Source organism: Camarhynchus parvulus, chromosome 17, assembly GCF_901933205.1.
Source record: "Camarhynchus parvulus chromosome 17, STF_HiC, whole genome shotgun sequence".
In the NCBI taxonomy this organism is placed as follows: domain Eukaryota; kingdom Metazoa; phylum Chordata; class Aves; order Passeriformes; family Thraupidae; genus Camarhynchus; species Camarhynchus parvulus.
In genome coordinates, this window is record NC_044587.1 from 1,631,634 (window position 1) to 1,653,604 (window position 21,971).

At 53.1% G+C, this 21,971-nt stretch overlaps 2 protein-coding genes across 6 annotated transcripts in view; one reads left to right on the forward strand and one right to left on the reverse strand.

The window, feature by feature from the left end:
- On the forward strand, positions 1 to 16,475 carry LHX6 (LIM homeobox 6). 5 transcript variants are annotated; one of them, XM_030961526.1, is made up of 10 exons: positions 1 to 78; positions 587 to 727; positions 1,025 to 1,207; positions 1,284 to 1,405; positions 6,593 to 6,813; positions 9,022 to 9,122; positions 9,213 to 9,308; positions 10,443 to 10,617; positions 11,131 to 11,234; positions 12,907 to 16,475. In XM_030961526.1, exons 1-10 carry the CDS (start codon positions 4 to 6, stop codon positions 12,925 to 12,927), a joined length of 1,239 nt encoding a protein of 412 aa, XP_030817386.1. In that variant the 5' UTR covers positions 1 to 3; the 3' UTR covers positions 12,928 to 16,475. The 5 variants fall into 5 exon arrangements, with proteins under 5 accessions (XP_030817386.1, XP_030817387.1, XP_030817389.1 ...); XM_030961527.1 differs by having other exon boundaries at positions 2 to 78; positions 662 to 727; XM_030961529.1 differs by lacking the exon at positions 1 to 78 and adding an exon at positions 132 to 401 and having other exon boundaries at positions 662 to 727.
- MORN5 (MORN repeat containing 5) overlaps positions 15,755 to 21,971 on the reverse strand; it is a 14,478-nt gene continuing 8,261 nt past the window's right edge. Inside the window, exons 5-6 of the mRNA XM_030961531.1 lie at positions 17,071 to 17,185; positions 15,755 to 15,848 (exon numbers count right to left, since the gene is read on the reverse strand). Coding sequence (XP_030817391.1) covers positions 17,091 to 17,185 — 95 coding nt within the window. The 3' untranslated portion in view covers positions 15,755 to 15,848; positions 17,071 to 17,090. The remainder of the gene's footprint in view (positions 15,849 to 17,070; positions 17,186 to 21,971) is intronic.

The window sequence follows — 21,971 nt, forward strand, 5'->3', positions numbered from 1 at the left end:
CCCATGCACCGGAGCCATGGGGGCGGGCAGCCCCGGGGCCCTGGCCGCCGCGCCCCGGCCGGCGCCCAGGCGGGCAAGGTGAGCGCTGCCGCCGCTGCCGTCGGGGCCGGGAGCGGGGCCGGGCTCCCCGCGGCGGCCGGTACCGGGGCTGGGGCCGGGCCGGGGCCGGGGCCGCTCGCTGCCTCCCGCGCCAGAGGGGTGGATTTTTCCATCCCGGCGTTTTCTGGGGCGTTTTGTGCTCGGCGGAGGGAGAGGGGGAAGAATTTCGATTTTTAATTACTACCATTAAAAAAATCAAATTTGCAATTCTTTGGGTGGCCTGATGGATTCCCTGATTGACAGCCGGAATTGACACTCTGGTACCTCTTATCTCGGGCATTTACGGCAATTTCTAATTGCAGGTAGTTTGGGGGGTTTTTCAGCGCCTTGGCTCGCATGGGAACCGAGCGATTACTTCAAGAGGCCCGGGTTAAGTGCAGGCAGGGGGAGAATTCAATCCACATTCAAATTGCTTCATTAAAGAGACGCAGCTTTTGTTGCAAAGGATTTAAATGGCCACTAGAAAGTTCTTATTTATTGTTTTGAGGCGGTTTATATAGGGTGCCCCGCGCTCGCCCGGCGCATGGAGCCGCAGCCTCCTTCTCCCGCTCTCTCCATCAAGGTGATGCCGCCGGAGCCTCTGCCCAAGGGGAGCGCCCGCTGTCTGGACCCGCACTCCCGAGCCATGGTAAGCGGGGCCGGGGGCTGCGGGTTCCGGCCGGGACCCGCCGGGCCGGGAATGCGGGGCCGCACTGGGCCGGGGGTGTCGGGAGCTGCGGGGACCCGCCGGGATCCGCTGGGCCGGGGGCTGTGGGGACGCTCGGGACCGGGGATTTCGGGGTCCCGCCGGGGATGTCAGGGGTTTGTGCGAACCCGCCGGGCCGGGGATGGCGAGGAATGCGGGGACCCGGCGGGACGCTGCGCTTCGGTGCCGCGGGGAACGGCGGGGCCCCGGCTGACGGCCCCGCGGCGGCTCTGCCCGCAGTCGCAGTCCGACGGGGAGCCTCTGCCTGGAGCCCTGGAGAAGGAGGACGCCCGCTCAGCGCCCAGCACCCCTTCCACGCCGTCCGTCTGCTCCCCGCCATCCTCCTCCTCCTCCACGCCGTCGGCCGGCAAAAACGTCTGCTCCAGCTGCGGGCTGGAGATCCTCGACCGGTACCTGCTGAAGGTGAGCGGGGCGGAGGGCGGCGGGGGCGGCGGGGGGCGGCGGGTGGCCCCGGGTCTCAGCCCCTTCTCTGCCGCAGGTGAACAACCTCATCTGGCACGTCCGGTGCCTGGAGTGCTCCGTGTGCCGCACCTCGCTGCGCCAGCAGCACAGCTGCTACATCAAGAACAAGGAGATCTTCTGCAAGATGGACTACTTCAGGTAGGGACCGGGCCGGGGCTGCTCCGGGGGGCTCAGCCCTCGCCGGCTGCCGCGGGGTCGGGGCCGCTCGGGAGCTGCTGTGGGAAGGTTTGGAAAACCCGCCGGGCTCTCTGCAGCAGCCGAGTGCGAGACGACCCTCGGGAAACGGGAGAAAAGAAGGAAGGGAGGTTGGGGGGCAGCTGCACAACCGCCCGGAGGGATTCCTGCCCTCTGGCCGGGCTGTGCGGGCCGCCCCGAGCCCCTGCTCCTCCCGGCTCGGCGGCCACAGCGCCCGGCTCCCCGCGGCGGGAAAAGGGGCCCGAACGGCCTCGTCCCGGCTCCTGCCGGACGGGAAATAGGCGCTGCCAGCCTGCGGTGCCCAGCGGCTTTCGGGGAGCCCCTGTCAGCGCTGCGGGCCCGCAATGGCCGGAGCGCCCGCGGCGGGGGCGCGTTACGGAACGGAAACGAACGGCGGGCGGCAGCTGCGGCCGGCGGGGCTCGGCGGCGGCCCCGGGGCTCGGTCCGGACCCGCACACCCGGGACAGCCTGTCCCGCAGGGAGAATGTTCTGGCTTCAACAGGCTTTCTGTTCTAAACCTTAAACCACTAATTTTCCCCCAGTTTGACTCGCACGAGGGGACTGAGTATTTTGAGCTCCTCGCCAGGGTTTAACTAAACATTGGAACCCGTGCTCTGACTTTCCTCATCCTACCAGGATGAGGGAATGCTGTTTGACCCGGGAGGAAGGGGAATGGCGGGCAGGAAATGGGAATGACCCCGGCGGGGCGCGGGGGGCTCGGAGCATCCTCCGGCCTCGGCGGAGCTCGGGGCAGCCCCGACGACAGCGGGCAGGGGAGCTCGGGGGGCACCCTAGAGATTCCTCCGGTGTTTTTTGTTAAAGGGTCTGCAATTGCCCGATTTTCCGCAGCTCAGCCTCTGCCCCCGCCGGGCTCGGTGCGGTGCCACCGGGAGCGCGCGGCTCGGAGAACCGGCTCAGTCCCGAGGCTGCGGTGCTCTGCGTCCTGCCCTGTGATGGGTTTTGTTGTTGTTATTACTATTATTATTGTTATTATTGTTATTATTTTCAAACCGCAATTTTCGGTGATTTCAGCGAAATTTTCCCCACTCAGCACAGAAAGGCACAAGGGGGTCCCGGGGCCGCGGTGCTGTTTTGGAGCACTTTGAGCGTTTTCATTCATTTATCGCCGTTCTGGTGCCGTTCATGTTTGGTTTCTTTTTCGTTTGTTTTTGAGAGCGTACCTTTCCAAAGGCGGTTTAAAGTAGCGCCGGGATCTCGAAATGACTTTTGAGCAAATATGGCAAATAATAATGTTAAAATAATCTGTTTCGCGATTCCCCCCGTCCAAGAAGCTCCGAGCCCCTTTCCTGCTAGGAGCAGCCAAGCTCTGCCCGCCGGTACCGGCGGGGCCAAGGGAAATAAAACGAAAATCGCGGAAGCCGCCGCAGGACGCTCCCGGTTCCTGCGGCACCCGTTCGGGGGGCGCGGGGGCTCCCAGCCCGCGCTCCGCACCTGCCTTTTGCATAGAAAGGTGGGGGTTTGGAGAGATTTTTAAAATTTTATTTTAGTGAACCTCTGAGCGGCGGCGGCAGCGACGGCAGCGGCGGCGCTCGGAGCCCGGCGGGTGCGGAGCTGCCTCGCTGCCCCCGAGCCCGCGGGGATCAATGCAGCCCCCGCCGAACCCCGCGCCGGCCCCGCCGCGGTGCTCGGGGTGGTGGGCGGGGGTCGCTCCCGCCGCCTCCCGCGGCAGAACCCGCCGGGCTCAGCCACCGCCGTCGGTGCCGTGTGCGGCCGGGAGCCGCTCGGCAGGGCTGGGATCCCTCCCGCTACCCCGGCAAACTCGCCCCGTTGTCCATTCTCTCGGTCACCTCCTGCTGCCACCCAGCCCTGGGAGCATCCTGGCTGGCATCCTGCTGACTGCAGCCAGTGGAACCTGGTGCGTGGCACGGGCTAAACCTGATCCTCGGGATGGATTTTGAAAATTTTATTTATTATTTGAGGCAGATTAAATGTGTGGGTTTTTTTTTTAAAGCAAAGCAGAAACCCCATCCTCAGGCATGTGGTCCCTGGAGCCGAGGCAGAGGGAAGGGGCAGTGAGATGCTCTGCACGGGTCACACGGATGCTCTGCATCCCTCTGACACCGGGGCTGCTGGGCGATGCTGAGGATGAGGGCTGTCAGGCACGGGGCTGTCATGTCACAGCCCCACTGCCCACGGGGAGTGTGGTTAGGCCTGCTCTGTGCAAGTGCCCCTTCTCTGTCCCCATGAGGGGCTGTGTAGGTGCTGGCTCTGCCGTGACTCCGTGGCCTCATGTGCATTTTTAAGCAAATGCTGCTGTTTCCTGTGTCTTGTCAAATAATTACATTTGGCATCTAAGGCTCCAGCACTCCAAGGAGAACCAAATTAGAATTGGAGCTCATTGAGCAGAACACTGTGTTCCCAGCCATGCGAGGGCTGCTCACAGCCAAGCTCCCAGGGCTCCAGTCACCGGAGGTCCAGCGTGATCCTGGTGTGATTCCTGCTGTGCCCTCGGTGGGCAGGCTGCAGGCGTGTGACCGTGGGGTCCCTGGCCGTGGCTCAGGTGGCCTTCATCCCAGAGGTTGTGTCCCTCCAGGATGATGCTCCTGCTCAGACATTGCAGTGGCACAGAGTGAAGGTCCTCGCTGAGGCACCGCTGCTGCTCTGCTGAGGGACTGGGCAGATGTGAGCTGCAGCTGGCTCTGAGGGCTGTGCCAGAGGCTTCCTACAGGAGGGGACAGGACCCAGGAGGGGACAGGGATGTTGGAGCTGTGCCTGGCCCTGTGGCTGGGTGCCCCTTGCCCTGTGCCCACAGGCAGGGATGGACAGGAGCGCTGAGAGAGCTGTGGCACCTGGGGACAGGTGGTGTGGGAGAGACAGGATGCACCAGGGGCGTCCTCCCGCCTCTGCTCTTCCTGCGCCCCAGATGATGCAGCCGCCCCTGGGGGAGGTGGGATGAGTCTCCCTGGGATGAGTCTCCCTGGGATGAGTCTCCCTGGGATGAGTCTTTCCTGGTAACATTGCTGTCAGTTTCCGTCTCTCAGGGTTAACCTTTGGGGAGAGCATCTGCTCACCTGACCACAAGCCATGCACTCAGGGCATGAGCCCATGGGTCTGGTAGCGTTTGGTAATGCTGCAGTTTGTGCCACCATTCTGGGCAAATTTCTTGCAGGCATTTCTCTCCCCGTTGCTGTGTCCATGGCAGTGCTGGTCCCTGCAGTGTGAGCTCTGAGGGGTGGCACTGGGTGCTGGTGCTGGCCCCAGCCCTGTCTGTGCTGGGTGCAGCGGTGCCGCAGATGCGGGGAGTTGGCCGGGAGCCGCAGGCACAGCGGCAATGCTGCTGCTGCTGCTGCTGCTGCAGGCTGTGCAGCCCTGTGCCCGGCTGTGCTGAGCCTCAGCCTCTCTGCAGGCTCTGCTCATGGCATGGCCCTGCAGGGACAGGGACAGGGACAGGGACAGGGACAGGGACAGGGACATCAGCCTCTGCCTGTGCTGCTGCCACGGCCACACGAGCGCCTTTCATCAAACCCTGCTCAGCTCCCTGGGCCCTGCTGCCAACCTGGGGGTCCTGCCCGCTCCTCAGGAGATGCCTGGGTGCCTCCCCAGAGCCCAGCTGATGTGTGACGGGGATGTGTGACCTTTTCTGAGTGGTGCCTCAGTTTCCCCCGCCCGTGCTGTGCTCCCCTGGCTGGGGCTGGAGCGGGGAGCAGCGATCACCACGTGCCATTAGCTCCGTGCGCCTGCCCCTCGCCTGATACTGTTCAGCAAGCACCACTGTTTACATAGCACATTGTTCAAAGTAATTCAATTTACAGGAATGATCTTTATTTCTAAATAAAAAATTAATACAGTTCTTTTGTTTGTGCGTTTATATAAACGAGCTGGCACAAAGTCAGTTTACAATGTTCCCATCTGAAGTAAATTAGTGAAGTCTCTTAGCTAAGTCTCTGTATAATTTCAGCACAGAAATGTCCTCTTTTTTTTTCTTCTTTTTGGTCAGCTATGGTCAGGCTGAAAAATTTAGACCCTTCTTTTCCTCCCAAATAGTTTTGCTATTAGTAATCCAGCACAGGACAGTATTTCCACATCTTGCTGGGCCCATGGTGGGCAGCAGTTCCTCGGTGTGGGGTCAGGCATGGGCAGCACACTACTGGCCCTGGTGGCCTGGCCTGGGCTCTGTCTGTGTGCAGAGCTTGGGGCTGCTCTGGCCATTGAACCGAAGGGTTTGTGCTGTGGGGTCTCTCCTGTCACTTGCTGTGGTCGTCCTTGTCGGTGTTTTGTGCCTGCACTGAGAGATGCTGGAGCTGCTCGGGCAGGGCTGCCTGTGGCTCTGCTTCCCGCTGTGGTGAGGGGCTGGCAGGAGCCCTCGGGAGCCTGAGGTGACAGTGGCAGTGCTGGGGCTGTGTGGGGAAGTGCATTGACTGTGTTGGAGCCAGTACCACCTCTGGGGTGGCAGAGGAGATGCTCCCTTCTCTCCTGATGCTCTCACTGCTGTTCATCGCATTTATTATTTTAAGCAGCAGTAATGCTGAAATGCAGATATCAAACCTGCCTGGCACCTCATGTCAGACACTGACCTGGGGGTTCAGGGCCATGGGGGCCCCATCTGCTGCTCCCTGTGAGTCACCATGCCTTGACTATCAGCATCCTGACAGGAATGGGGGTTTTCACACAACTCCCTGGTGAGAGGATCCTGGCTGTCTTGTTGCCTCTTGACTGTGCTGAGCTACCTTCCAGCACAGCTCACTCCAGCACAGTCATCATCCTCTCACAGTGAGGAGACCTCCTTCACGGGGGAAAAAGCAGATGTGTGCGCCTGTACGTGTGAGGAGAACACACATGGTTTGATTTATGGCAGCTGGAGAGAACCAGCTCTGACACAGTTTCCATCTCAGTGTCACACTGGCTGTTATCAAAATAAAAACCCACGGGCTGGGAAGCTGATTCACAGGGCTGCAGGAGTTACACCCACTGCTGCCCACACTGCTGCCACTGCCACGGCACGGGCACCGCTGGGGCGGCCCCACTGCATCTCCGCATGCATGGGTGCTGTGGGGATTGGGGTGAATAACGGGGCTGGCAGGAGCACCTGCACCCTGGCATGGTGCTGCTGCCCTCCCCTGCCTGCCCTCACCTGCCCCCCCTGCCCTCACCCATGTGTTCTCCCCACAGCCGGTTCGGTACCAAGTGTGCCCGCTGCGGCAGGCAGATCTACGCCAGCGACTGGGTGCGGCGGGCGCGGGGCAATGCCTACCACCTGGCCTGCTTCGCCTGCTTCTCCTGCAAGAGGCAGCTCTCCACGGGCGAGGAGTTTGGCCTGGTGGAGGAGAAGGTGCTGTGCCGGATCCACTACGACACCATGATCGAGAACCTGAAGCGCGCGGCGGAGAACGGTATGGAGCGGCACGGTGTCGCTGTGCCCACGCTCACCCTTAGCACAGGGTGTTGGGGAGGGTTCTGTCATGTCCAAAAAGGGGTGATGGGTGGTCCTGGGGGGGCTTGAGCACAAGGCCCTGGGCTGGCAGAGGGCTCATGGGGTGGCCAGTGTGCTGGCAGGACCTGCGGCTCGTGGCAGACCTGTGTGCCCTGGGCAATGCCAGGGACAAGTGCCTGGTGCTGCACAGCCTGGAGTGCAGGGCGTGAGGAAGCCACTGGGATTTGAGGCTGTGAGTCATAAATGGAGAAGGTGGGATTGGCGATTGGACAAAACCTTGCCATCATTTTCCACCCGCCCTGCCCATGTGGGGTTGTGCCACTCCCAGCTGGACAGCGCTGTGCCACAGCCAGCTGAGCTGGTGACACCGGGGTCACAGCACCTCAGCTCCTGTCCCTTCCCCAGCCTCCTGCACAGCAGTGCCCAGAGAGATGCTCAGAGGAACAGCCACAGTGGTGCTCAGGGAGGCCAGGCAGTGCCAGGGCCTGTGCTGTGCTGGGAAGTGCTTCAGCACATGGTGGGCACAGCGAGTGACACGCCATGGCCCAGCCCATGCAGCATGTGGAAACCATTAACAACCTGACAGGAAAATAATATGGTTCAGTTTACTGTGTTTGGGAAAGAGAAAGAGGATGGAAACAGAGTGCCCAGTTGGGCTGGGAGGGTCCTGGCTCAGGATGTGGCTTGTGATGTGTTGGTCCATCTGGTCAGCTGCTGCAGGGTGTGAGGGAGGTGATGGGGAGCAAGGATGGAGAGGGAGAAGCCACATGTCCTGGGGGAGCAGAATGCTGTGAGGACAGCAGGGTCTGGCACCGGGGACTCCTGCAGAGCTGCTGCCCTGCTGAGGGCTGGGATGGCCAGTTTGCTGCTGCTGCTGCTCAGAACAACCTGCTGGTGTGGGCTGAGCACCAGCGTTGGGCAGTGCTGGGGCACCTGGTGAGTGTCAGGTGTCACTACCTGTGTCCAAGGGGTTTTGAGAAGGGGGTGGATCACTTTGGAGAGCTGTAGTTGCTGTGGAGTTGCAGGGCCACACTCCCCCCTCCAGTAATTACCGAGCAATTTCTTCTGCACATGAGGTTTTACATATAAGAAAAATAAACAGATGTTGCTGAAGTCAGAGTCCCATTCATCATCCGAAAAGAACAAGTCAAACTATATGAGAAAGTCCTTCAACTCAAGCCAAGACAATCACAGCCTGGTCCAGCTCGTGCAGGCGCATCCTGGGAGCGGGGCGAGCCCAGCCCTGCTCGCTGCCCTCCCCCACCATCCCCACCAGCCCCTCCCTCAGAGGGGCTTCACCCACCCTGCCCCAGCAGCCGGGCTGGCACGGGCTGCAGCAGGGCCCCGTCAGGAGCCAGGCTCTGGGCACCTCTCTGAGGCTGCACGGCAGTGAGAGCACAGCTGGGCTCCCCCTGACACGGGGCTGGGCAGGGGGGAGGTCAGTGTCCCCCTGGAGTGTCCCTGCAGTGTCCCCCGTAGTGTGGCTGCTGCTCACGCATGGCCACCCCAAGGCCCTGGGGACGGTGCTGCTCCTGCAGCTGCTCTGGGACCCAGGAGGAAGAGGAGGTCGAGGTGCTGCAACAGTTTGGGGCTGGGGAAAGGAGCAAAGAGCCTGTTGAAATGCTCTGAGCAAATTGAAGGACTGATGGAGGCAGCGGCCATGAGGGAAAACAGGGTCACAGGGGGCAGCAGGGGACAGGAGTGATGGATGTGGGTGAGCCTGGCAGAGACAGGGTCCCTTCCCAGCCACTCCCTGGAGAATGTGGCCAAGTGGTGGCCAGGAGTCAGGGCCAGAGGGACATCAGTGCTTGCCCTCACACACCACCTTGACCTCTTCCTGCTGCTGTCTCCCCTTATTCCCTGTGGCTTCCACCACTTGCTGCATTTTTCTTAATTCCACAGTAAACTCTTGGGGAATGGTTGTTCCCTCTTCCCTGTGTGTGGAGGGGCTCAGCAGCCCAGGGCAGCTCCTGGGTGGCCGTGCTGGCTCCACTGCTTCAGCTCCCACTGCGCAGGCGGTGCTTGGGCTGTGCCAGGCTGTGATGCCAGGGCTGTTGTGCCCCGGTTGAGGGGATGCCCTGGGTGTCCCAGGCTGTGGTGCCACCAGGTGTGGTGTCGCCCAGCGCAGCAGCTTCTGCCCTGTGCCTCAGAGGATTCTCCCCCGCAGGCAATGGGATCACGCTGGAGGGGGCTGTGCCCTCGGAGCAGGACAGCCAGCCCAAGCCAGCCAAGAGAGCCCGCACCTCCTTCACGGCCGAGCAGCTGCAGGTAGGGCAGGAGGGCCGGGGGGCTGCGGGGCCCGGGCTCCCCAGCCTCACCCGAGCCCCTCTCTGCTCTGCTCTCCTCCTCTCCCCACAGGTGATGCAGGCACAGTTTGCTCAGGACAACAACCCCGACGCACAAACGCTGCAGAAGCTGGCAGACATGACGGGGCTGAGCCGCAGAGTCATTCAGGTGAGGCAGGGCAGGCAGGGGCACCTGGAGGCTGGCACCGGCCAGGGCTCACTCTCACAGCCCGAGGCTCCTCAGCATCCATCCAGCACTCTGAGTGGCCTCCTTGGTGCCGGCTCTGCTCCCGCAGCCATGCCAGCGCCGTTCCTTCTCTGTCTCACTCGTGGGTTTTCTATTTGTATTTCCCTCTTATGATGCAATGAATCAAAACCCCAACAGCCCCAGCCATGCACAGTAAATCGCTGGGTGGGAGAGCTGCTGTTAGCAGCAGGTCCTGCAGCGCTGTGCTCTGTCCCAGCCGCTGCCGGAGTGTGGGAGCTCTCCTGGCAGCCACCCCTGCCACAGAGGCAGAGTCAGGAAGGATTGGCATGGACAAGTTTAAAGAAAAAGGGGTTTTGCAGCTCCAGGAGACACTAAGGCAGGGAAGTCCCCACCCCGATGTGGGAGGGGAGAGCGGATGGTGCCTGGGGGCTGAGAAATGTCCCCTCTGCAGCTCCCAGGCAGCCCAGCTCTGCCTCTTGGTGACGTTTGTACTCATCACTGTAACGTTCTGCTCACATACTTTCTGCATACAATAAAAACACGAGTGGTTAAAATAAATTTGGAGCTTTCATCCGAGATTGCTTTGCCAATGACACTTTTAAATTTTGTGTGTGAAAATCTGGCTTGAGCTTCTCTTATTGAGATTCTTCATTTAGCAAAGATCAAGCAGGCTGCACACCGGGTGATTTTTTATGTGGATGTTTTTTAAAGGCACTTTGAACAGGAAACAATTTGTCAAATGCTTAGACTGTTTCCTTCTCTATGGTCCAGTGTGCTCTGCCTTGGAGAGCTGATCTTCACTCAGTCTTGGAGAAGGTTTTTACTCACAGCTATCTTTCAGAAATTAAAGCATAAGAAACAGATCACATCTTTCGCATAAAAACCCTTCCCATACATGTTTTAACTTTAGGATGGAATTCCCAAACTACTCCTTTAATTAGAAGCAGTGAGATATGATCAGAGACCTCATACCTGTTCCTTTTCATTCCTTTTGTAAAAACTTCGAGGAAACACCCATCCGAGGACCCTGGTAAAGGACTACATTTTAACCCAATTGTCTCTCAGCTGTCACAGCGCTCGCTGCTTTCTTTTCAGGTTTGGTTTCAAAACTGCAGAGCCCGCCATAAAAAACACACCCCGCAGCACACGGTGCCGCCCTCGGGAGCGCCCCCGTCCCGCATCCCCTCCTCGCTGTCCGATGACATCCACTACTCGCCCTTCAGCAGCCCCGAGCGGGCCCGGATGGTGACGCTGCACGGATACATCGAAAGTAAGAGATGGCAGGGCCGGGGCAGGGCCGGGGCAGGGCCGGGGCCGTGCCAAAACCCTCCCGGTGCTGCGGGTGCAGGGATGGTGCCCCTGCTGCTGCTCCTCCTCCTCGTGTCCGATCAGCCTTGCCCTTGGGATTAACTCGTCCCCGGCAATGTCGGTGCCTGGGTTTCACTGCCCGGTCCTCGGCCCTCCTGTGCTCTCTGTGTCATGGAGATGAGCTGTGAGTGTGCCCTGTGGGGCTCGGTGGTCTCCTTCGTGCTCAGGACAGCAGAGCTGCTTTCTCTGTTCCCAGTGAAATGATTTGAGTGACGATTTGTGAGTGATGGGCAGCTTTGGTCGTGCCTGGACAGAGGCTTTGGCTCTGTGGCTCTTGTGAGGTTTCTCCCCACGAGGTCAGGACGCTGCGTGTCCCGGTGGGAGCGGCTGTGCTTTGTGCTGTGGGCTGTGGGCTGTGCTGCTGTGGGCTGTGTCATTTGCAGTAACAGAGGCTGAAGCCCCTTCTCATCCACAGGTCAGGTACAGTGTGGACAAGTGCACTGTAGACTTCCCTACACTGCTCCACCAGTGCACCTCAAAGCGGACATGGAAGGACCACTGTCTAATAGGGGTGAGAAGGTAAATGTAGTCCCTGCTCCAGGCTCTGGGGCCAACCCTCGCTGTAGCAAGGATTTGTGTGTAACATCATTGCCACTGCTGTCTCCTGTCAGCATCACTGCTTCTCCATGAGCTCCACAGCTGCCACCCACCCATGTGCCTTCCCTTAGTTTTGGGGGCCCTGAGGTTGATGTACCCACTGTTGGTCAAAATGGCATCACCGTGTTTTCCCTGGGTGCCCCTCGCTGTTGTGACTTGCTGGGACTCTGTGCCTGCATCCACTGAGGGCTCTCACATCCTCCTGCCTGGATCCTCCTGCTGGATCCTCCCTGGTTTCCCCTGCCCTGAGCTCTGTCTGCTCCATTCCTCAGATGCCTGCACGTGTGGTCAGTGTGAGCAGCACCTGGCTGTGAACAACAGAGCAGGGGGGACCTCTGGCATGTGCTAACTTCCCAGTTTTCCACGAGTTAACAAAAAAGATTCATTTCTTGTGGGTTGCAGTATTGCTTAAAAATAATAACAACTGGCTGTTACAATATCTGAAGTAGGAATGTTATTTCACAATGTCTGGCCAGGAGACAATATTGCATGTTGATATTTTTCTGTTCAGCTCTTACAGTATCTGTTCTAACACACAGCTTATTGGGGGCAAGACTTCTCAAACATGCTTAGGTTTGGAAGATTTTATTTAGGACCCCAGTTTCAGTGAGTTCCTTCTGAGGGAATACTGAGCCTTTGTCAACTCAGAGTGGTTTTAGCTTTTGTCTTTACTGTTAGAAGTTCTCAGCACCTCTCTTTTCAGATCTCTCTCTTCTCAGTGCAGCAGCTAATTGAGCTCTGTTTCTATGGGCAGAAGCAGGGGCACAGCAAAGATACTTTTTCTGTTTAAATTCTACCATTTTGTCATATGTGCCCAGCAAGCCACAGAGTTTTCAGATAATATTATACAGTGCTGGTGCTGTTGTTAGGGAGGCTTCACTGCAGCAAGCAGCTCCTGATTTAAATGCAATTACTGGCTCACAGCTGTTGCAGAACAAGGTTCTCAGGACACGGAGCTGCCCCCCAACCAGCTCCTTTTCTAAACAATCTCTTGCATGTCGAATTCCTGAAAACTGAAGTAGCTTTTTTTTTTTCCCACATCCAAAAATTTTTAAAAGCAGAGATAGCTGAGATCCTGGGAAAACACATTTCAATGCTGAGCGTGTTTCCCTCTGCATGTGGGGCAGCCCCACCCTGCTCTGGGGGTGCCCAGAGCAGTGGCTGGTGAGAGGTGAGCTGTGAGCAGCCCAGCAGCTGCTTCCCCTGCCTGCAGAGCAGCCCGGTGCAGTGTTTGAGGGCAGCCTGTGCTGGTCACCGAGTGAGGTGGGCACTCAGGATTGCTGGGCATGGCCTTTGTCCTTCTTGGTAGCTGCTGTATCCCAGAAGAGACGAATGAAGTGCCGTTTTTGGGGTGCTGCCCCGTTGTGTTTGGTTCCACAGTGGAAGGTGTGGTGCATTTCTTCTGGCACGTCCCACCCGGGCTCCTCAGTGGCGGCTCCTTCCCCGGGCAGGGCTGGCAGCTCCCGGGCAGAGAGCACTTCCAGAGAGGGTTTCCTGTGAGGAGGTGGCTGCCCCGGCAGAGCCCGTTCTGTGCTCCCTGCAGCGCACGGCCATGGCCCGGGCTGTGCTGCTGACGCTCCCCTTCTCCCCCCAGGTCATCCTCTTCCAGTACTGACTGCGAGGACTCTTCCTCAGCTGCCCCTGAGCCGCTGACAGCGCCCGGCCCTGCGGGAGCAGCTCAGCCCCAGCACTCTCAGCTCCTCCCATTGAGCAGCACCTCACGCCCGCTCCAACTCCGCCAGCGACACTCTGTGTATGTGTGTGTTGAGTGCACAGTTACATTTTACACTTGTTTCTTGTGGACTTGTAGAATGACCGTGAGTCTCTCCAAGGCAGTGCCAGACACAGTCAAAACTGGTGACTCTGCTGTGCTTGCAAGTCTTGCTCCCAAACCCACGGGAATATGAACAGCCCAGAACACGCCGAGTCTCAGGGGGTCGATGATCGCCTCTGGACACAAAGGAAGGAGGAATTTTCGTGGTTTGGCCTGATTCTCTTCTTGCACCAGTGAAGCAGTTCCTGGACATCCCTCCTTCTTTCCACTCGCTTGTGTGAAATCCGAAGTTGGCTTTTTGGCTCAGCAACTCGATGTATAGACAGACCTGCCTGAGCCAAACTCGCAGGTAGCTGAGACTCCACTGAGTGGAAAACATGATGCCAGCTGGAAATAGGCAGTTTTTCTTCCTCCTCAAAGTGCTTTAGAATCACATGTCCTTTGATCACTCAAAGGTAAGTAAATCTTAGTGTTTTTCCCCCCGTTTTATAGGAGGGGAAGCAGAGATGTCCTAAACTGAGAGGAACCATGAGGGTTGGTGGCAGAGCCAGGTTTAGCACCCTGAAGTTTTCGATTGCTGACTTGTTCTTAGAACACTGAATATCTCTCTCCTCTCACAGCCATCTGCCAAATCTTTTTTTTTTTAAGTTTTTTTAAAGTTTTTTACTCTCGTTCTTTATTAACAAGCTACTTTATTTCCTTGGAGTCATATTGGATCACAAATGGGTGATTTCAGAATGTACCTACAGAAAACTCTCAGACAATCCATACTCTGGGACTGGGAAATGCTTGATGGAAGGTGGCCATAAAGGTGTAGAAATGTTCTGCCCTGCTGTGGACTCAAGTTCAGTCAGTGGGAAGAGTTGGGTAGAAACTGGAGCCCAGTTAAAAAGGTGAAACCACAGTAAGGCCAGCAGGAACCATTGCTAGCCAAGTGGACAGCAAGGGGATGGCATCTTCCTTAGTCTGGCAGCCTGGCTCTGATCCCCTCTGCCCTCCTGGTCTCCCTTGCTGGGGTTGGGCTGTCCCAGGCCCTGGGATGAGGGTGCATCCCAGGAGAATGGCTGGGCTCACAGGAAGTGCTCAGCAGTCTGGCCCCAAGTCAGGAAAAGGACTCCAAAACGATCCCATCCTTCGTTGATGGTAATAACGAAAAGCGAACAAGAGACCTCTGCCAGCCCTTCTCAGTTTGCACCGAGCCAGGAGCAGGTCTGTAACACAGCCTCTCTCCACGCAAGCACATGGGTCTGTCCTGCTGTGAAGTGTCTGTGAGGCTGCTCTTCCAAGAATGTGAAAGCCTCCCCTGAGCCACAGCCAGTGAGGGATGTGACTGAGCCGTGCCCGAGGAGCAGGAGATGGGAACCCATCTGTTACCTAACTTGTTTTTAATGGGAACTGTAGATACTCGTGTTCTCCTCTCCAGGAGATCCTGGATCAATCCAGGTGGGAAGCATCCCACACGTGGCCAGCCCACACTGCACACGTGGGGAGCTTCTCCTGCCCGTGTCCCTGAGCTCTGTGTGGCACCAGCAGCCAGACACGGCCACACTGAGCCGTGAGGAACACCCTGGCAGCAGCGTGGGGAGATGGGGATGTCTGCTGAGGGGCCACTGTGATCTCTTGGCTTGAGAAGCAGCTGAGTGCAACACACTTTGATATTGGTTGGAGCAAATCCACACGCACGCACACCCTCCTGCGTGTCTGTGTACTGACAGTGATGGCACTACCTCGGACAGCTGGGCCAGTACCTGCCAAACTGCAGCCAGCAGCTCTAGTTCCAATTCAAAGTAACATTTGAAAGGAGAGAGGGGAATTAAGTCCACAAAATGTTATTGTCACCTCCAGATGTGTGAGTGACCATTTCCAGAGTGTGACCAGTGACAAGGTGCTGCCACACGCCTGACCTGGCTGGGGCCACCTCTGCAGAGGTGTCCCCTGAGGAGGGGCCAGTCACCAGGTGCACCAGGTGCTCCTTTTTGTCCTTTTCATAGAATGAGGGAAGGATGAGTGTTCCCTTGGCTGGCTGTTGGTGAGTGTTTGTCATCACAGGTTGAGGTGGTTGCTGTGTCAGCCTTGAGATGCTCGTGGGGGCCAGGGGGGTCACCAGGGCCTGACTTTGTTCTCCATTTGTGCTTGCACATCCTAATGACCATTTAGTTGTGGAATTAGTGCCATAAAGGAATGGGTAGTTATTCCATTTGACACAGAAGGAGAGATTCAGCCTGCAACTTGCCCTGACATCCCACAGTCTCTGAGATTGCCACAACTGTTCTGTTGAGGGAGAAAAGGGTTTGATGTGTTTCTCCCTTCTGTCTTGGCAATGCAGTGAAAGGGAAACTATGAAATATGTATTTGCTAAATACCAACTTGATCAGAAAAGCCCCACTTGGGAAATGTCCTGGCTATCCAAGGGGCTGTAAGCAATGCCATGGCAGGGCTGAGGGAATGTTGGTGTTTCTCTCCAGGGATGTGGGCTCACCACAGACTGTGCTTGGGGCACTTTCCCCCATAAGTAGCCAGGAGCAGCTTTGCTAATTCAGAAATCAGGCTCTGTTTATATTAAGCCCAAATTGTTTGCAAAAACTGGAAGCAATTCAGCTTGTGCAGTTTTAGAGCTAATTATGTGTATGGAAAATACTCAACTGTACCAAGAATGTAAGAAATCTTCTAATTTATTCAATACATTGTTTCACAACATATTTCACACTGACTGTTGCCACTGAACCAAACCTTATCTCAGGTCATTTGCATTCATCGCCTGTCTGTGGATTAAAAAAAAAATAAAATTAAAGTCATTCTCATTTTCTTAGTTTATTCAGTAATTGCCAGATGGGTTCTGGTGCAGCAATGCAGACTCCACGCACTAAACTTTTCCAGTTGCTATTTACAAACCTTTTTGCAGACAGAATCCACTGAAGACAGCCAGGGAAAGGCTCTTCACTCCAGTTTAATAAGGTGACTAACAGAGCTCGGCTCTGGCACTGGGATGGTTTCAGCTTTTATCACCAGTGGTTTTTCCTGGCTCATGCTGGTCAGCCCAATGCCCAAGCTAAAGGTGCTTACAGAACTCACTCGTTGGGACAGGGAGTGGGAACCAATCCTGCACTACTATCAGTGATTTATCTGTAGGATGCCAACTAAACACCAGTTTTATTTCATCTGCCAATCATATTGTTGTAGCATGTTGCAATTCTGCATGTCTTGGCTACAATGGTTAAAAAATTTTTTCTCTGAATGAGTGGACAGTCAAGACTAATATTTATTTTAAAAAAGTAAAACAAAATTGTAAGCACTTTTTGTAAAACCAATGTCTGTTTTGTTACATACTTTTAATGTTGTGCTTTGTAAATGTCTTATTTGTGTAATAAATAAAGTTAATGCAAGTAGAAGTGCTGGCACTTACATCCAGAAAATGATGTAATTCCATTTTATTTTATTTTTAAATACTTTCTGGCTTACTAATCAAGCAGCAACCCACCCAGTTTTCCTCTTTTATTATTTTGTTAAACTCTGGCTTCAGGAGAGTTCAACAAACGTTCGTAGTAAATGGATATAATTTCCTAGTTAGCAAACCCGTCATTAAAGAATACCTCTGGTGTACATTATTACAATGATCAATCAATATCAAAGTACTGAGCAAAAAGAGAGGAAAGGAATTCACCAGGACAGCTAACTAAAATCTGGGAAAATAATGTTGATTAAGATGGATTTGAATGACTTCAACACCGAATCCGAGGCACTCTTTTTAACAAATTGTTTTCAGGCTTAATAATGTTTATACATACTACACTGCACACCTCTCAGGAATATTATTGTGAGTACAGTCGGCTTTTTTGCCCTGGCTTTTGCTCAGCATGACTGATTAAATGATTATTTCCATTTTCCTTTGAGCTGACAAAGATGACAGAAAGATTATATTCCTGTCGAGGGAAAGGGTGAGACAAATCCACGAGGACAAATTGCATTTATTGTGAATCAGATTACCTGCTTTGCTGGAATATTGTCTAGGAAAGGCTGTGTGATGGTTTTGGTTCCTCCTCAGCTGTTAAATCCCAGGCTTTCCGGCAGGTCCGAAGGATCCATTCATGCTCATCATCGTCTGAAGGGAGAGAAAGGAACCTTAAATATCCCTGTGTCACACTGCTCCTTGCACCCCTGGGCTCCAGCCAAACAAGCCATTTTTCCCTTGAAAAATAAATCAATTTTTTAGCCATTGGCAGATCTTAGAACACTTTTTTTTTTTTTGTGTTTGTTTAAAAGATTGTGTGCTGTTGTGTGGGAATTTGTCAAGGCAGGAGGTACTGGCTCTGTGGCAAGGACTGATTTTCATCTGTTTGATCAGCTTAGCTTGGGTGAGCCACGAGATTTACATGCATAGATTTTACATTTTGCCTTTTTGGGCAAAACACGCAGGAGAAATGTTGAAGCTATCAGAAATGAAGATAGGCATTTTTAAAATACTCTGGCTGTGTTGCTTGTTGGTTTATAAAAAGTGAAGGTAAAGAAAAATTGTCAGTAAAATCCCAGGTTCTTGTCTTGGGGCTTTTCTTTCCATGCTGTTTCTGGGATGTATGTTGTGGCAGGTATTGATAAGCTGATGTAGTGGCTGGGAGATATTTTAGACCAACTCCTGTGTCCCTTGTTAGTATTCATGTCTGTCGTATTTATTCTGAGAGCATAATGACAGTGTGGAAAGAAAATAAAAGCAAAGACAATGTAGGAAAAAACAACTGACCAGCAAAGTTTGAATAGTAATTTTCTGCATGATTTACAAAAAAATAGCTTGGTGAATGTTAAGTTGTGGCTTCTTAATTTCAGGGATTTAAATTGTCTTGTCTCCAAAAACTGTTCTTCAGCCTTTTCCTTTGTGTTTGTGTAGGAGAAAAGAGATCTGTGTATTAAACCAGGAAAAACAAATTTCAAAAAGCCTTGGGGAAAAAAAAATCAAAGTATTACTTACAACAATACCTGTATTTATTTTTATACAAATGAAATATATTCGAGCTGCTTCTTGTGTTTACCACTGTCTTAACAAATTCATATTAGCTGCTTGTGATGTGTGTAAAGATCTAAATTTTGAGGTTTTGTGGCAGCCCTTGTTACATACAAGAACAGACGACTGGGAGGAGGATGGAGCCGAGGGGTGTCACCCCTGGCACCACCACGGTCCCATTTTTTCACCCTGCTGAGACCCTGCCTAGGCAGGTCAAACAAAATGGAGAAAGAATCATGTTGCTTCTCTAGGAATCAGGTTTTTCAGGGAGATTTTTGATTGTGGAGTTGTACCTTTATGCTAAAGTATAGAGGAGCATTGAAATGCAAAGGGGAGGAAGGTGCTGGGAATGAAATGTTAAGTTAAGAAGTTTCCAGAGGGGTTTGTGACAAATTCAGATGCACAAGTTTGGGGGTTAATCCTGACTGCGATGGCTTGTGAATCAAGCTTTGTCTTTTCTTTTTTTCTTCCCTTTTTTGTTTTTTTCATGCTGCCCTCCCTTTCCTCTCGTTGCTGGCTGAGAGTTGGGTGCACACCTGAGGTGCTGCTCACACCCAGCTCTGCTGGCACCCTGGTGCAGGCAGGAATGGTGCCAAGGTGCTTGCTTTAATGACTGCAAAATAGTCATCATTTGGATGAAATAGCTACGTTCAGCTCTTTCTGTGTTTCACTGATTTTTTTTATTCCTTAGAGATCCACAGATCCATAACAAAATATCCTGTTAATGGCACATTTCTAATTTGGGTGTAAAGTAGGTGAAAATAGATGCTGAAAAAAATATGCTAAAAGGGAAATTAAAAACATGAGCACAGAATCTTGCTTAAAGACCATGCAATTCTCACAGGCAGATTCCACCGAGGGCTGCAACAGGAATGCAAATGTGGTCCTTCAGCTTTCTTAAAAACAACATCCAAGCCATAATCAATGTGCTGGCTTTTGTTCTATGCACGAGGTGTTGGAGATGGGATCACGTGAGCCTTGCCTGTGACAGATATTGTCCACTCTGTGTGGCTCCCTGGCTTTAGCTGGAATTGCCTTAACTAAAAAAAAGATAGTTTAACTGAGCCTGTAATAATTGCATGTACAGGAAACTTTTGTCTCTTTCTGTCATGGTGAAGGAATAAGAAAACTTAGAGATGCTGTGCATCACCATGCCTGGCTGGCAGCTGGGCACACCTGGCTCCCCTGAGTGCTGGAAATAACCAGCCTGAGTCTGACTGAGCCCTTGACAGCTCTCACTCAGCTGAGCATCAAGGGTTTAAGCACAAAAAAAGGCAGATGCTAACTTGGCTTCACAGGTTTCCAGCATACCCCTGGTTTGCCCAGATTGTCTCGTTCTGCACTCTGGGATTTCCTGGGCTTCTAGGAAAGCACCAGGACAAGTCACTCCAAGGATCTTGGCCCTGCCAGACTGACTCCAAAATGTCTTGTGCAAATTAAATATGTGTTCATAAGCCCTGCTTAACCTGCATGGAGTTTAACCAGATGTAAAAACTGAACGAGAGATGTGAATTTCAACTTTGTGCCTGAAAAGGAAAAATGGGTGGGATGACTCAACATGAAGTGAATCCCTAGCACTGCCATCCAGCTCAGTGTGATGTACAACTGCTCCTCAGTCTAGGTAAGGGGAAATGAAAGAATTGCTCCAGGCTAGGAAGAACAACCACAGCCCAGGGATGAGAATGGCTCCAGGGCTGGCTATGGGAGAGGAGGCAGGGAAATATTAGAATGTAAAGAGTTAAGCTATGGTAAAACATACTTTTGCTACACTAAAGAAGACTGGTTGATAATTACTGTAGTTTTAGGGCTATTTGAATCAGTGCAGCTGCAACCTCTTCAGTAGTAACCCCTGAAACAAGACAAACTGGGTTTATTGTACTGAACAAGTCTTAAAGCTCCTCCCTGATTGTTAGTAATTGGCAGCAATGGACTTAACAGCCTCTTGACTACCCTTTTTACACTCTACCTGACTGTGCAGCTAACAATTTAAATCACAGATGCCGATCCTTCTTTGTGGCAGCTGCTTGTTAACTACACGTTCCTCTTTTTCTGCCACTGGCTGCTTCCATAACCCTGCAACACCAGGGTTAGATTGGAGAATCACATTTCATCAATATTTAAAATGGAATTAAACCTTGAAGTTTGATTAATGCTATCAGATAGTGAGTTGTAATTACTATTTTGCAAATTACAATTGTTTGAATATGTTAATATGATTGTCTAAGCACATCTTCACCTTCAGAAGTAATTTTCCTTTTAAAAAAGATTTGAAAAAAATACAAACTCTTTAATCAGTGCTAAATTATCACCCTGTGCACAATTAGGTAGAATGGGGTTCTTCGTGTGGTGTGCTGAATTTTGTGTCAGTGTATTTATCTTTAAAAGTTTATCCATTTTTTAGATTTTCCTCAGTAGAATAAACAGTGATGGAACAGACTTTGCTGAAAGAGGACTAACCATGGTGGTGTTTGAAGGTAAAGGGAAAAAGCTTTGTCTGAGCATTTCACTGCAATCTGGTGTATCCCTGTGCAGTTAGCAAATGTTACCCATTTTATTTCTTCCAAAGTCAATGAAATATCATTATTATAATGACATATTATTGGAATCTGGAAACTGAAACAGCAAAAGATTGTAATGGATGAGCTCTTGAATTATTTCCTTGTGTCTCAATCAAAAATGAGATCAGTTTCTAGCACCCACTAAATATATCTTGAATATTGTGGGTGAGCTCCTCAGCCAGCCCTCACTGGGACAGTTCTCTGTCATTTTGGTGATTAATTCAGGCTGCTTTCATTGAGCAGGCAGAGGCACAGGGAGCCACCTGCACAACCGGTCCCCAGAAACAGCATCAGCCCACAAAAGGTGATGAAGCAGGGGGGAACTGTCCTGATCTCACTGTCCCCACACCCAACAGGTCACTCTGGGGAGCCTCTTTCGGTGAACAAGACCCAGCCAAAGCTGAGGGTGTAATGGGTTCCTCTGAGCAGCCCATTTCAAAATTGGTTCTTCTCTCCAAATACTGCCTGGCAAGTTTCTGCCTTGTTTTCGGGGCTTTAGGGGAAGTTCCAAGTGCTGGCAAAGTCCAAACAGGTGTCACAGTCACTGTTAGGTGTATTCCACAGCGAGCTCAAAGTGCAGCCCATGTAAATCAGTGGATTTCTGCTCTCTGCAAAATGAAACCACTTGCCTCCTTTCCAATGTTCAGGCTAAAAGTAGTGGCAGAAGAGATTTCCCCAAATACCACATTCCAGATTTATCTCTCAGCTGGGATTAGAAACAGCTGAAAATTCAGGGTGGCCTTGCTTCAGGGTGCTTCCAAGGGATGACATGAGAACACACTGTAATTTAGGTAAGTTTAATCTTGCTATATTAAATGCATATTGCAAAGTTTAGAATTATTTGCTTTTAACTATCATGTTTCTGGGTTGCTTATGGAAACCTCAGCTGTGAGAGGCTTCTGAGGACTCTGCATGCTTAGGTGCCTGCCATGGCACAGAGCTGAGACTGAGAGCACTGGCAGTATTGCCATGGAGGCTTCTCTTAACTATTGCTTTCCCAGGAAAACACCTAGAAGTTTGCTAAAATTAGAATCCCCAGTGGTTTGAACAGGGGAAAAATGACATTGTTCACCTTGCCTGTGTTAGGTCTTGGCAGCTGTATGTGTTCCTGATGTCTCAGAGGCTATGCACTCTCAAATTCGGATCCATGGCTCCCTCCCCTGCCCAAGGGCAAGTTGGGACCTGATGTGAGTGGGGGTCACCCCTGTGTGAGCTCTGTGAGAGCCCAGGAGGGAAATTGGTGTCCCTGGCATGTGCCACCACCAGGACTGGGAGCCCTGGGAGCCCTGGCACAGCCGAGCCCAGCCCTGCCCAGAGCTGCCCACGGTCTGAGG